The sequence below is a fragment of the Acomys russatus genome, chromosome 24, assembly GCF_903995435.1.
Source record: "Acomys russatus chromosome 24, mAcoRus1.1, whole genome shotgun sequence".
In the NCBI taxonomy this organism is placed as follows: Eukaryota; Metazoa; Chordata; class Mammalia; order Rodentia; family Muridae; genus Acomys; species Acomys russatus.
This window is the reverse complement of record NC_067160.1, coordinates 16,374,808-16,390,993: the sequence shown is the minus strand read 5'-3', so window position 1 is coordinate 16,390,993 and position 16,186 is coordinate 16,374,808. Positions and strand designations below refer to the sequence as shown.

General features: G+C 45.5%; 1 protein-coding gene across 1 annotated transcript in view; it reads left to right on the top strand.

Annotated features, from left to right (window-relative positions):
* Myo3b (myosin IIIB) overlaps nucleotides 1-16,186 on the top strand; it is a 334,536-nt gene that overhangs the window by 229,145 nt on the left and 89,205 nt on the right. The window contains exon 28 of the mRNA XM_051166432.1: nucleotides 4,488-4,599. Within this exon, the coding sequence (XP_051022389.1) occupies nucleotides 4,488-4,599 (112 nt within the window). The remainder of the gene's footprint in view (nucleotides 1-4,487; nucleotides 4,600-16,186) is intronic.

Sequence of the window (16,186 nt, the reverse complement as noted above, 5' to 3'; positions counted from 1 at the left end):
GGTCAAACAGCATCGGGGACATAGTGATTCACGCAGTTACGTTTGTTCCAGTGTCCTGTTTATAGTCTCATCTTTTCTTCCTAATTCCTAGCTCCCACCGCCCGTCCCTACCAAGACAAGCTGCTTGGATGTGCCAGGTATTTTTCTTCTGGTGATTGCAATCCTTGTCCCCTGTCACTGACCCCCCCCCCCCCCCCTTTCAGAAGCCAAGTGAGAATAAGTTACACTCCTAGCCTGGGCCCTAGTTTCCTACGGCAGCTAGAACGGATTGTTACAAACATTGTGGCAAAAATATATTCTCTCACAGTTCTGGAGCTTAGGAATTCAAAACCAAGGCATCACAAGGTGGCTTTTACTGGAACTCATGAGGGGAGATCCTCCCCCTTCCCCCCACCGTGTGTGTGTGTGTGTGTGTGTGTGTGTGTGTGTGTGACACTGGTCCATGCCCCTCTTTTAGTGCCATTGCTCTTTTACTTTAAAGGAATGCAACCTCTGGTCACCACTCAGCAGCTTCTTTGTGTAACCCCTCACACATCTGTCTCCTGACCCTGGAGCCCTCTGAGTGTGCAGCAGTGTCCTAGCTCCATTTCTGTCACTGAAATACAAAAAGCAACTTAAGAGAGAAAAGGTTTACTTTAGGCCACAGTGCCAAGTTACAGTCCGTCACCTCAAGGAAGTCGCATTGGCAGGAGCTTGAGACAGCTGGTCACATCACATCATCCACATCCACCTGCAAAGGCAGAGACAGAAAGTAGGCATGTATGTGCTCAGTTAGTGTCTGCCTCTCTTACCAGCACTTAAAACCGAGGAGCGGTGCTGCGCATGCGTAGGCCTGGTCTTCTCATGCGTTTATGGCTATTAAGACACTCTCAGCAGACACGCCTACAGAACAGCTTTCCTCTGAGACTCCAGGCAGTGTCGAGTTGACAATTAAAACTGGCCACCACAAATTGCCCCTCCTTTAAAAGTTTGGCAGTCAAATGCCTTCCCATTTTATTTCAGGATGATCTAGGGGACACTGAGCGTAGACTTCTTGGCAACTCTGCTCACAAAGCTCAGGCTGATTCCAGGCTGATTTACTTCCTTAAGCTAGAAAAGCTCAGGTGGCCCTTGCTTGCTGACGTCCCAGCCACCCCGCTCTGCACCATCCCAAGTTCGGTGCTTGGTGAACATGGCTGTTGGCTCACCTTCGTAATTTTATTTCCCATTATGCCACTGGTCTGCTTTTTGAACCTGACGCGCTCACCTGAGATGGGTGACCTTGTTTCTCTCTTGTTTTCTGCTTCCTGTTTCCGTTTCTCCTGTCTCCTTGTTTGAAGATCCCTTTGCTAGAGAGCTTCCAGGTGATTCCAGCTTGCAGCAGGATGCCCTTAAATACTTAACAACCCGGGTCCCGCTTTGAACTCGAGGGATTGATCTGTCTTGATTTCCTCATCTCCTTAGATGCTGATCCCTCTCCCTGTTCTGTAGGCAAAGCTGGGGATGGAAAGGGCAGACTTCATCTAAACTTTATTAGAAATATTTTCTAAGTTTTCTGTTTGGTTTTTTCATACTTCAAATAACTCTCAGAATCAATATTTTGATGACTGAAGTGTAAATGAATAAGAAACATGGAATGAGTGTTCCCTTCTGTTACACAGCGAAAAATGCTGTGAATTTCCGTCGGAAAGCAGGGCACAGCAGCCGGGCAACGGCTTCACTCCCGGGGAAGCGCAGCTGCTGCTTTGGGTTAAGGTCGTGGTCCTTGACAGCCTCAGTGCTTTCCTTTGGAGTTGTTTGCCTTTGGGGATTGCTATTAAACTGTTACTATTCCTTTCTAAAATTAAGGTTTCCAAAGAGGTACAAATGATAGCCTGCAACCCCAGCCCTCCACACAAGCTGTTTAACTAGCTCTCGGGAAGTTCATTTGTGGTGATGTTTCCCTCTCTTCCCCTTTGCTCTTTTCCTCCCTCCCTCCATTCATCCACCCATTTCTCTGTTCCTTGTTTCTTTTCTATCTTCTTGTTGTTGTTGTTGTTGTTGGTGGTGGTGGTGGCCGTCAGCATCAGCTGTGTGTGTGTATGTGAGAGAGAGAGAGAGAGAGAGAGAGAGAGAGAGAGAGAGAGAGAGAGAGAGAGAGAGAGAGCGCATCTCATGTACTCCAGGCTAATTAAGAATTCAACTATTGGGCTGGAGAGATGGCTCAGAGGTTAAGAACACTGCCTGTTTTTCCAAAGGTCCTGAGTTCAATTCCCACAAGCACATAGTGACTCACCACCATCTATAATGAGATCTGGTGTCCTCTTCTGGTGTGCAGGTGTACATGCAGGCAAAACACTGTATACTTAATAAATAAATAAGTCTTTTAAAAAAGAATTCAAGTATGTAGCTAAAAAAAACAGAACAAAACAAAATGAACAAACAAACAAACAAAAAACTTTGAACTCCTGACCTTCTGTTTCTCCTTCTGGAGTGCGAGGATTGCAGGCACCAGCCTCCACGCCACTCTTGTGTAGGGCCGAAGCTCAACCGTGAGACTTCATGCTTGCCAGGCAGGTTGTCCAACCACTGAACTACACCCTCAGCCCAGTTAAGGCAGTTTTCCTTCAGAATGGAAGAAAAAGGCATATTTGTGCCAGGGAACAAGCTCTCTCTCTCTCTCTTTTTTCTTTTCATGTCAATTTTGCTTTTATGGAATTTATCCCAGCATGACAAGTGAGTTTGAGCCCAACAATCTTGAAGAGGGAGAGATGTGTCTGGTACCCCAACTAGCACGCAGGTGGCAAGGCAGGAAGGAAATCAGTTAATGGAATTCTAAAGGGCTTCTAGCTATAGTTCTTCATTTCTGCTTTCATTCTTCTTTTTCTTTAAAAAATTCATTTTCATTGGATTTAATGCTTTTTGTATCAAAAAAATAATATAATAATGTTCCGTTATAATTTCTTTCTTCATCACTTTGGCATTTGTATAATAGCAACAATAATAACAAGAGATGGTTTTATCCACGAAAAATAGCACAAAGAATCACATTTGTTATACAGAGATGTTTATTTTGAAAAGAGGAAGCTAGCAATCTAAAACAAGAGCACAATTTTCCCCCAACAGAGGAAAGTAATTGAACTTCTCTTTCTTTCTTTTTTCTAATTTTTATTTCTGTCATGTTGGGTGTCTTATCATTGCAATAGTTTTCCTTTTTTGTTTGTTTGTTTTTTGAGAGAGGTTCTCACTGTGTAGAACTAGCTGTCTTAGAACTCACTCTGTGTAGAGTGCTGGCCTTAAACTGGTAGAGATCCGCCTACCTCTGCCTCCCAAGTGCTGGGATTAAAGGTGTGCGACATCATGCCTGGCATCTTAACAGTTTTCAACTTAGGTATCTTAGCTTAATATGCTGTAATGGCCACATTAATAGGGTGTCTTCATTGGCCGTATTTTGGTCTGGCTGTTTCTGGACTTTCTAAAATGAAAATAGTAATAGTGAATAGATGTGAAGTGTCCTTCTTTAGCTGACCAATAGGAACTGACCATAGCTCTGGCTACATATTAAATTATCTAGGAATCTCTTCTTTATTGATGCCAGTTTCAACCCTAAGTTCAGTTCTAGAGTCTCTTGAGGGTGAGAATAATCCTGTTGCAAATGTTCCTGTGTGGTTCCAATGCAATTCCAGCAGTAAGAATCATTGATGGCAGTTGGCTCCCTGCAAATTCGAGGCCAGCCTGGTCTATAGAGTGAGTGCAGGACAGCCAAGGCTATACAGAGAAACCCTGTCTAGAATTAAAAAAAAAAAAAAAAAAAAGAATCATTGATGGGAAACAGTGTTTCACACCTCAACAAGGACCAGGGTCATGTGAGGAGCTTGATCAAAACAGCTCCGCAGGCCCACACATTCTTCGAAAGCTCAGCATGGCGCTGTTGTACTGTGCTGCTGGTTGGGCACCCACACTGTGTTGAGAGACTGCCTTGATGCTGAAGTGAGGGTCAGTCATAGCTTGTTAGTCATGGCTGCCACCATTACAGGAAGGAGTGCCTATCTGTGGTTCCCTCTGTTAAGAAACTAACCAGGTAACTGCTTCCCGTGACAACGTGGAAATGGCCACCTCTGGAAAAACTGAGTCGTTTCAGCTAGCCTTACCCATATTCTGACAGTCAGACCAGAAGCGGCTCGACTATGTCTAGCACAGCGCTCTTCCTGTTATCACATGGAGCTTCTGCTGGAACCTACCACCTGTGGGCCTGGAATCTCTACGCACTGTATGTGTCTAATACCAGAGAGTAGCAGCTTATGTTCCTGTGAGCTGGTTTTTTTCTCATCTGAGGGCTGGGACCTAACACTGAGCAGGATCTGGAGTCCCAGACCATGCTTGTTTTAATGACGTATCCTAGAAGTCTATAGATGGCCAGGTCGGAAAAAAGGAGCTCCAGAGCACAGGCAGGGCAACAGACCTCTCAGCCCTGCCGCTTTGGACCTTGCCCTTTGACCTCTGAGTACTCTGTGGTGGTTTCCTTTCAGTTCTCCAAACCGCTCCTGATCAGAAAAGCTGCCCAGATTCAGAAGCAGAATCCAACAAGGGTCATGATGAGACTTTAAGGAACTTCCCTGCTGAAGAAGCCAGCACAGAGTGGTGAGTTACTGTGCGAGCTCTCTCTCTCTCTCTCTCTCTCTCTCTCTCTCTCTCTCTCCCCCTCCTTCCCCTCTCTCTCTCTCCTCTCTCGTCTCCTCTCTCTCTCTCTCTCTCGTCCTCTCTATCCTCTAGTCCTCTTCTCTCTCTCTCTCTCTCTCAAAGTGTCTCCTGAGGCCCAGACTGACCTCAAATTCAGAGAATAGTCAAGGATGGCCTTGAACTTCTGTAGCTCCTGACTTTATCTCCCAAGTCCAAGGATTTTAAGTGTGCATCACCACATCTGTTTTATACAGTGCTGGGGTAAAAACCAGACCTTCATGCATATTAGGCAAGTACTCTATGAACTGAGCTACACCCCCAGTCCAGATAGGTGAGTCTTAGCCATATGAGTTCTGTTGTAAATCCAGGTGTTTCATGGACCACAAAATACTCCTACCATTATGTTAATACGGTAAGTTAGAAAGAGTGGAGCCAAAACATGTTTCTCTCATGTTAGAAGTAAGCATTCCATAGACAGAAGTCTTCATTTCACAAGGACAACCGGAATACGGTCTTGTTTTGTTTTTAAAAATATTATTTAATTATATGTATTTATTTGTATGTGTGTGAGTGTTTCACCTGCATGTGTCTATGCACCATGTGTATAAAGTGTCCATGGAGGCCACAAGAGGGCATTAGACCCCCAGGACTGGAGTCACAGATGGTTGTCAGCTGCCACGTGGGTGCTGAAAACTGAATCCAGGTCTTCTGGAAGAATAGGCAGTGCTCCTAACAATTGAGCAATCACTCCAACGTCCAGCCTTTTTGAGTTCTCATGCTAGTAAAACCTTTAATTAGCCCCCTTGACCTAAAATTGTGGTTTTCAACTTGGGGCAACACAGTACCAACATCATGGGACAGTTGGCAATGACTAAAGACATCTTTGGTTATCCCAGTGTAGAGGGGTGCTATGATAGCTACTGGAACCTAGGGGATAGGAGCCAACAACATTGCTATGTAGTCTACAGAAAAATAGCACAGTCTCCCAATGGATTGTCCAACATGAAATGTCAACAGCCCAAAAGTTGAAAACCCCTAGAAACAGGCACAAGCAAAACAAACAAACAAACAAATCTAACTTCCAATACTGCAGCCCACACCCAGGTCCCCACAGACTCAGGGAACTCTGGAAAAGGCCTAGACAGCATCCCCTCCCCAGTAAAGTGAGTAAGTAGGTGGTGGAGCGAATGGAGAGAAGAAAATAAGAAATAGGTGATGGAGAAACGGAGAAGGAAGAGAAGGCAAATGGTTTGTGTGCTATGAAGTGAGGCAGAACTGGAAACGTAAAGGCAGTTGCTGTTCTTTCTCCTTGGGAAATAGTGAACCACAGTGTCCATCAATAGAGCCAGCGGGCCTATGCCTTCTTCCTGTGAGCAAAGCGTGCAGAGCAGAGACCCACAACTAACTGGACACGTCCTGCTGTGTTTATGTCTCATCACTGGGCCTATTTACTAATCTCTCTAGTTGATTGTGGCGGAGGTCCAACCATGAAACTGGACAGTTTTACTCTGCCGTGTTTAACTTTGACCAGAGATTTATTTCCTTTGGACTCTTTGGGTTGGACAAACATTTGAAGACACCCAGAGCCCTGCAAGCTGTGTGGCCTTCCTGCAGCAAGCGTCATTACAATGTGCAAGTATGTATATGGTGGACAGATGATGGAAGAGAAAGGGAAGCAGAATGGTTTGAGCACTGTGAAGAGAGGAGGGAGCAGAGACTCAAGGGTAGAGAGGAGCAGCCTGATGTGAGTAGCCTGCAATGCCCCCCGAGGCCATGGTAAAGTCCTGGCCTATGCTGCCACCGAGGGCCATGCCTGCGTCTGTGGCCATGCAGCAGCAGGGGTCTGTGTCAATGTCTGGGATCCATATCACACCCTAAAGGCCATGTGGACATCCCTAGTCTGAGCTACCATTTAGGGTCATGTTAATATCCAAGGGCTGTGCAGAGCTAGCCCCGCCCCTCACTACAAGACTAGGGAGAGCAGCGCTGCACCTTGCCTAGGTAGCCCAGGAGAGCTGACCCTGAGCGCATGAGCACAGGAGAGCTAGACTCAGCCCTCATCCACCCATGGGCAAGGGACAGATGATCCCTCCCCCATCTCCTCCCTTGCCACCTGCCTAGCTGTGAAACGTAGCCCTAGAGACCCCAGGATCTTTCAGACCTGCTCTTCCACGCAGACTTCTAATATTGCTTCTCTCTGGAGAGGCTCCCAGGCTGCATTAGGTAGACTACCAGGAGGAGGAAACAGCCAAAGGCAGGAGGGCACAATGACAACAGGAAGAATTAACTAGAACAAAGCTTGTGACAAAACACAAACAAAGCAAACAAAAAAGCTAATGAAAGAAACCGACTTTTTCAGTACACACATACACGTGCGCGCGCGTGCGCACACAAACACACACACACACACACACACGCACACACACACACACACACACACACACAAAGCTAACATGATGGTCCCTTCAATGAGGGAAGAAGGAAAGAGCCAGGAGGAGTTTATAGGAAGAGCCAGACGCAATGAGACATAGTAAGGAGGATGAGGCGAGCAGGGATGTGCAGGGGCCGTCTCTCCAGTAGCATCCAGTGCTCAGCGCTAGGTCAGCCTTTTCCCGTCTGTGTTCCATGTAGCTGATACACTGGTCATTTGCAGGCAGCATCACGCTGTTCCGGATGAGGAAGCTGATCCCTGGTGACAGACAGAATATATGGCTCTCAAAGGCTGACTCAGATGCCAGTACTGCAGATGTGCCTGTGTGCTGGGCTAGTAGTGTCCATGAGGTCTGCATGTGATCCCTGGCGCTACCAAAATTAAACAGAAGTGGTTAATTAATGAAAAGAAAGGGAAAAAAATTATAAATGTCTAGGTTAGCTTTATCAGACTTCCCATTGGCTGCTCTCCGTCAGCTGGTGTGGGGCGTGCAGTGTCATGCAGAGCTAAGAGGCAGGTCTGAGCCTAGGACCACTGTCTCTAGTAGCAACAATAGCTAAGGCTTGTTTATCTTCCTGGCTAAAAAATGGGTTGCAGGCAGTAAACTGCTCAAACAACGGAAGAACAGCACACTCTGGCATTTCTAACATTTAGAGATTATAAATTCTCCCAGATGCCAAATTACTACTCCAGGGCTTTTTCTGGTCTATCCATGTTGTGTCTTCGCTTGTCGTGGCTTAAATCTTAAATCACAACCAGCTAAAGGAAGATACATCATGATTGGCATAAAAATGTCACTCTTAGGCTGATGGAGAACAATCTGGCACACAGTTCCTAGTCTACAGCCCAGTGGGAAAGGCGTTCCCACCCCTGTGTGATGAAATGGGTCAGTTTAGCAGGAGAGAAGCCAGACTTGACCTGAGAGTGGGAGTCAGTAGGTGCCATGTTGCGTCTTGGCTCCATTTTCTGTGTGAACCAGTGATGGTATACAATGGACGACAAATTTTTTTAAAAAGTATTTCTGGCTTGTGGGCCTTGTTTAACTGGTGGGAACCCTCCTACCATAATGCTGGGGAAACCCCCTTGATTGAATCTGACCTGTCTATGGCAAAACTCGGAGGCTTTCTATATGCCATGTCTCACTGCAGCCAGCCGGTTATAAAAGAGGGACCCACAGAGAGGAGGTGAGGGCACACATGTGGAGGGGTGGGGGCGCAGATGTTTCTGCGTAGCAGCAGTAACACACCAGAAAAACTGCTTCGCTGTTTTCAGAGCAACTGGAACCTTCGTGATTCAGACAGCTAGAGGAGAGCCTGCATCTCACAAGAGGGGAATACGGGCGCATGTTTCCTCTGCATGTCACCCTTGTAGCTGACGAACAAATGAGTCAGAGAAGCGGCCTTGCAGTCATCAGGGCCAACTGTGGGCCAGATTTCCATGTGGCTTGTGAGGTACAGATTGCCACATCGCTCGACAAACTGTGCGGGAAGTCCGTTGTGGGAATACGCGTCACAGCGCTGAGGACTAAAGGGAGTAAATCCTCCATCCAATTTGCCACCACAGAGACCTAGCTGGTATATTCACCTATTAGAGCAAGAGGGAAGTGATGCCATGGTGGAGAAAGGAGTAAGCGACAGGCGTCTTCTTAGGAGGTACCTATGACAGGGTAGACACTACATCTTACCTTATTTGAGTAGAACAAGAATGAGTTTTGGTGGTAGTCCAGGGTTCAAATCTTAGTCCAGCCACTTAGAGGCTTGAATAGTCTTGGCGTGTCCCTTCCTTTCTCTGAACTTTATAATCCAAGACTTCAGAAAGGGAGACAGCTAGGACGGCTAGAGAAAATCTCTATGAAGGAGCAAGCACAGAGCCAGACACAACAGCAAAGGCTGCTGAGTTGCTGGTCACGGCGACAGAAGCATTAGCAACCGTGGTAGTAATATTAGCACTTAAAGCTGATATGGGAAGAGACAGACCTCTCTGCTTCAGTATAGTCCAGAATAAACATCAGGATTTCCACGACTTCAGGATTTTTGGCAGATGCTTTACTCTTTACTTTAACCTGAATGCCAAACTTCATCTGTGTTTCTGGTTCTGCACTCAGGGGCAAGTCCCAGATTGACTCCAGGCCCTGGACTCTCCCTCGCCCACGGGGCCAGGATGCGACTAGCACACATGCCCACACATAACCTTCGAAGCCTCATTGTTAGGGGCTTCTTAGACTCCCGACTTGCTTAAGCTGTTAATTGGTCACATTTATTTCCAAAACCTTTGAAGCTAGGAATTGTATCACCAGCTGAAAGGGCTTCAAGGAAGAAATCTGTTTTGCGTTATATTTTTCCTTGTGGATTTGCTTATGGCTGTACATAAATATTTATCTGAACTATTTCAACAAATCCTAAATCATCAGTGATCCTTCTGCGGAGGACCCTTTTAGAAGATTTGTGTATGTTGAGAATGTCAGCAATCTCTTTCTAGTACCAGATTCCAAGGACCAGAGGCCCTTTGCAAATATTTGGAGCTGTTGTGAAGTTTTCAACATGTCTTGTACTTTCCCATTTCTGTGTCTCTCTTCATGCTAACCCTTCTGGATAGGATTACCCTGCCTGGCTTTTCTTTACCTGTTGACATTTCACTTGTCCTTCAGAGTCTCAGTCCTGTGGCCCGTCGTCCTCCAGGGCCAAGAGCAGACACATGCAGAAGAGACAGCAGGCTGTGGTCCAGCCGTAGGAAGTGTAGGGACAACTCAGGGGACAGTGAAGGGTCCAGTGGGAGAAGGCCAAGAATGAGTGAGAGTGGAGTGAAACAAATAGAACTATGATGGGCAAAGACATATGGGGGCATGGATTTGGGAGGCCTCACACGCTGAGTAATAGCTCAACAAAACAGATACCTTCTATAAACTACGAGCCAAGCCTTTGACTATACGGCAGATCGACATTTTGTTGTTCTTGTTGGTCATACAAGAGTTTCCAGTTTTTGATTCATTTCTAACACACAAAATTAGAAATATTTCAGGCAAGACCTCACATTTCGGGTAGGTTTTTTAGAACTTGGAGCAGAGTCGGAGCTGTCTTCTGTAGCTCCCTCCTGCCTGTTGCTCTGCCCATCCTTGCTTGGCCATGCCACCATCTGCATTGGGATGCTGCCCTCTGTGTCCTGGGGCCTCAGCCAGGTAGAGGAGATGATTCAGGCTACCAGGCTGCCGACTCTGGAGTGAGACTGTCTCTGTCCAGGTCTGTGTCCAGCTAGCTTCGTGACTTTAGACAAGTATGCTTTTAATAATTTCACCTATCCCATATGATTGACGTGGTAACGACCATGGCAGACATTTAGAGGATTGCCCGGCATGCCATAGGTAAACAAAAATATTAGCTGACATCGCTCTATCCCGTGAGAGGCAGTAAACACCAGAGCTGAAGCTGCCGCTAGGACTTAGACTCTTTGGCCATAGCAGGCACTAGGTAGTTGATGAATGACTGCATTCTCCTGCTTTCCGGTTCTATTAGGTTTGACTTCAGCACGCTAATCCACTTTCCATACGGCAAAAAGCCGGCTTTCTCTAGAAGTGCTAATGACATAAGGACGTGCCATTAAACTCACGCTACTTTTCAGGGATCCCCCGTCCGTACTCAAAAAACAGACCCACATGAGTTGTTTGTTTGAGCAGTTCAGCTGTTTGCTGGCAGCTAGCTGTCTATGATTCGTTCCTCAAGTTAAAGTCAGTCGCTAGAGATCGGAGCACAGGGACCTCAGCTTTGAGGAAGTCAGAGTGAGTATCTGACAGGATTCCTGGCCTTTTTCATCCGCTCCCCTCCCCCTCCCCCTCTGGGAGTCAGGGGTTTGTACTTAGGCTCTCAGACAAGATGGACTGTTTGCTAAGAGCCGGTTTGCAATGTCCCAATCCACTTCATATGTGTGGAAGTCGCATGTCACCCCGCCCAGGCCTTCCCTGCTGTGTCCAGTGGGCAGGAGCTTTTGTGCTTAGGTTAAGCTGCCCTAAAGTACTATCTATCAGCAAAGTTGTTCTTCAAAGTTGGGGGTCACTGTCTCCCCAGACAACTTGCATATATATAAAGCCACATTCAACTCTGTTTGGATAAACAGCATCTAAAGCTGAGTGATGTAGCAGGACTCTAAAAAAAGATATTTTTAACGCTGTTCTTTAGTTTTGTAAAGAGGCAAGATAGTGTCCCCCTTTTGTATAAAAACGATTTTCAGTATGAAAAGACACCCACTTTTTCTCAAAAAAACCTGTCTCCTCTCCCCCTCCCTCCCTCTCTCCCCCTTTCCCTCCCTTCCTCCCTCCCTCCCCTCTCTCTTTTTCTCCCTTCATATAATTAACACCTCCATGTGTAAACTTCTAGTCCCTACTCTAAAAGGCAGTCTCAAATGATGGAAAAATGTGCTTGGTTCTGGCTGCTTCTCAGCTCCTCCTCCCCTGTGCCCCGTAAGTGTACACAAGTCTGGCAGCTCAGCACTTGGCTCTTTTGTCTGTCTGCCTCGAGATCCTCATCACATGCAGCCTGGGGGTAATGCTCTGTCAAAAACACACATCAGGTCCACTTTGAAAACTTTAAGAAAAGAAACTCAAGTATTAGGTGTTACAAAAAATAATACTTTCCCTTCATATAAAAATGAACTTTATGTGTATGTATCCCACCACCAATATTTAGGGATGTCAAGGTTGCCATCTTACAGGCTGGAAAATGTATTAACTGTGCATATTTCCTAATTTTATTTCGTTTTCTTCTTTGAGTTAGAAAGAAAAAAAAAAAAACCCTGTTAGTATTTAGTCCCAAATTCATTTTGTGACTCACAGAACCTGACTCTTATCTGTGAGAACACAGATCCACCGAGATAGCTTCCATCTGTACTGTCCCAAGCAAGTGCTGGCCAGGAAAGCTGTTTAAGGTGATGGCGTCGTGCCTTCTCTGTGCACATTTTAGTGACAATTCAGACTTGTCCCCTTCATCACAGGGACCCACGGAATGGCCTGGGTTTGCTCTTTTCATTTGAGTGGTTGAAGAGGGTGATGGAGAGAGCTTTGGAGAAACAGAGATTTTATGAATGTTGCGATTGGGAAACCAGATAATAAACAGCCCACGACAGGACAACTCTAGTGGCCAAGATCAACTCAGTCTAGATACCACCGGCAGCAGTACCTTCCTGCCTGCCCCTCCCCAGAGAGCCCTTTGTGTCAATGAGCACAGCCGGCCTCCTGGCCGCCTCCCAGGCCTCAGGGCGGGGCTATCGTTTTTGTTTGCTTTGCAAATATCTTAATGAGAAGTGGTCCAACACCACCCATGGGTTAATCTGAGGACTTCTGCCTGGCAGCTGTTGACTCTGCCAGCCACATGGCTGCTCTCCGGTGGAGGGAGCTGAGCTGGCGGTCGCTACCCAGTGCCAGGTTGAGGTGTTTTCTTTGCCTATTGGATTTACAGACTGGCAGGAAGCACCTTGTTGCTCTTATTTTTAGTTTGTTCCTCTCAGGAGGGAGAGGCTACTCTTGGCAGATCCATGTGTTTTCACTCGAAGGCTAGAGTAGTTGCTGAGATTATTTTTACCATCATAAAGCATCTCTTTCCCCTAAGCTCATGCTTGAAGGATCTATGTTTTATATTAAACGTAGTGATGGTGGAGGTGGGACTGTTGGAAGATCCAGCAGGCCAACACATAGGGAGAACACAGGGATCCTGCAGAGAACTGCAGTCCTGTCTTCCCCTGGGATCTGATGAGAAGGAGAGTTGTTTGGAGTTGGCAGAATCCTACCCTGCTGCTCTGTCAGTTCTGAGAAAGCCCAGCTATGGCTTTTGTGCATCTACAGGAGCCAAGCATGCGTCTCAGAGTGGCATGGCCAAGTCATGCCTCCCTAGAGCAGTGGCTTCTGACGGTGACACAGACTATTTCCTTCTTCCTGCCTTCCCTCACTGGATTTTTGGGCAGGGTGGGATGATTCCCATGAAGAGAGGTGATCCGTGGAGTGATCCAAATTTGGAGTCAGCTTCCAAACACTGTGGGTGTAAAAAAGCAGAAAGGTCAGACTGCTCTGGGAGTGATCTGCCTGCCGGGGCAGTGGACTCCTGCTTGCAAAGTCTTGTCTTTTCTGGGGTTTTCACACAGACATGTAAGAGGTTTCTGAAGGCAATAGAGTCCTGGAGGTTACGCTCACAATCTTCTGACAGTAAAAACTATACGAATCCACTCATTTTCCCAGGGCCTCAGTTTCCCCATACTTAAATGGTGGAGCAATTGGCACCACAGCTTCCCTACAAGTCATGAAAGGTAAATGAAATAACACACACACACACACACACACACCCATATCAAGGAATAGTGTTAGTGTTATCTTGGCAGCATAGTTTTTCCTTTATGGAAGCCTTGATATTACACTGCAGTGTTGGTTACTCCAAATCCTTTACTAGGAAGCCAGTGCTAAATTCAGGAGAGTTTGAACAGTAAAGTAAAGAATGATTAAAAAAAAAAAAAAAAAAGAATATAACCCATTGAGTAAAAGGAATTCAGGAATCCACATTAATGGGGGGGGGGGAGAAGGGTGGAAGAAAATTCTCCATTGCAATTAAAATGTGAAATAATAGATGCAATTGACATTTCCAGACCTTCAGCAAAGTGGCTGGATACAAATTCAATAAAACAAAAACAGTAGCTTTTCTATATACAAGCAACAAATAGGCTGAAAAATTAGAGAAACTACACCCTTCACAATAGCCACAAATAATACAAAGTACCTCAGTGTAACTCTAATCAAGCAAGTCAAAGACCTGAATGACAGGAATCTCAAGTCTCTGAGAAGAGACATTGAAGAAAATGTCAGAAGATGGAAAGAACTCCCATGCTCATAGATCAGTAGGATTAACATAGTAAAAACGGCCATCTTACCAAAAGCAATCTACAGATTCAATGCAATTCCTACCAAAATACCAACAGACCTCTACAGACCTTGAAAGACCAATTCTAAACTTCATATGGGAAAAAAAAAACAGAATAACTTTCTGGAGATATCTCCATCCCTGATTATAAGCTATACTACAGAGCAATAGTAGTAAAAACTGCACGGTACTGGCATTGTAATAAACTGGTTGATCAGTGGAATCAAATCGAAGACCCAGAAGTAAAGTCACACACCTCTAAACACTTGATTTTTGACAGAAGAGCTAGAACCATACAATGGAGGGGGAAAAGCATCTTCAACAAATGGTACTGGCCTAACTGGATGTCTACATGTAGAAAAATGCAAATAGATCCATATTTATCACCCTGCACAAGACTCAAGTCCAAGTGGATCAAAGACCTCAATATAAAGCCAGACACACTAAATCTATTAGAAGAGAACGTGGGAGTCAGCCTTGAATTCATAGGCACAGGAGAAACTTCCTGAACAGAATACCAACAGCTCAGGTTCTAAGATCAACAATTAATAAATGAGACTTCTAGAAATGAAAAAGCTTCTGTAAGGCAAAGGAAATTGTCATAAAAACAAAACAGCAGTCTACAGATTGGGAAAAGATCTTCACCAAAATATATAAGGAACTCAAGAAATTAAACGACACCAAACCTTCACCAACTCTGTATCTGACAAAGGGCTAATATAAATATATATATATATATAAAGAACTCAAGAAATTAAACAGCACCAAACCAAATAATACAATTTTAAAAATAGGGTACAGAGCTAAACAGAGAATTCTCAACAGAGGAATCTCGAATGGCCAAGAAGCACAGAAAGAAATGTTCAACATCCATAGTCATCAGGGAAATGCAAATCAAAACTCTGAGATTCCATCTTACACCTACTAGAATGGCTAAGATAAAAAAAAAACTCAAGTGACAGCACACGCTGGTGAAGATGTGGAGAAAGGGGAACACCCCTCCATTGCTGGTGAGAGTGCAAACTTGTACAGCCACTTTGGAAATCAATCTGCCACTTTCTCAGAAAAGCAGGAATAGCTCTACCTCAACACCTAGCGAGACCACTCCTTGGCATATTCCCCAAAAGTGCCCTACCGTACAACAAGGACACTTGTTCAAACTATTCTCATAGCAGCTTTATTAAATAATCTATCAATTAAATATCCTTCGATGGATAAAGAAACTGGTACATTTACACAGTGGAAAACTACTCAGCTATTAAAACCAAGGAAATCATGAAATTTGCAGGTGAATAGATGGATGGAGCTAGAAGAGATTATCCAAGGTGAGGTAACACAGATCCAGAAAGACAAACATGGTATATACTCATTTATAAGCAGATTTTAGCCATATAGTACAGGATAAACGTACTACAATTCACAGACCCGAAGAGTATAAGTGACAAGACAGAGTAGACTTCTGGGAGGATATGGAGATGACTCTAGTTGAAACTCCTAGTAACAGAGGTCATACAGACTGAAGAGGACAGCTTCTAACTAGACAGGATTCCTAGTGGAGGGAGGGGAACACCAACCCACCCACCAAAACTTTGATCCAAAATTTACCTTGCCTACAAGATGTGCAGGGATAAAGGATAAAGATAGAGCAGAGATTGAGGGAAGGTTTAACCAATGCCTGGCCCAACCTGAGACCCACCTAATGGGAGAGAGCCAACCCCTGACACATTAACAATACTCTGTTATGCTTGTAGACAGGAGCCTAGTATAGCTGTCCTCTGAGAGGCTCCACCCAGCAGCAGATCGAAAGAGGTGTGGAAACTCACAGCCAAACTTTGGGCAAAGCATAAGGAGTCTTGTGAAAAGGGGGGAGGGGCAGGATAGAAGGACCTGGAGTGGACAGCAGCTCCACAAGACCAACAGAGCCAACTAACCAGGGCCCAGAGGGCCTTGTGGAGACTGATGAACCAACCAAGTACCATACATGGACTGGAACTAGGCTCCCTACCCAGATGTAGCTGACGGGCAGCTCAGGCTTCATGTGGGTCCTCTAGTAAGGGAGATGGGGGGCAGTCTCTAACATGGACTCTGTTGCCTATTTGAGCACCATAGTCCCTATAGTGAGACTGCCTCACCAGGCCATAGGGGAAGAGGATGCACTCAGTCATGATGTGAGTTTATGGAACTGGGTGCATGGGTGGGCAGGCTCCCCTTTTCCGATGAATAGGGA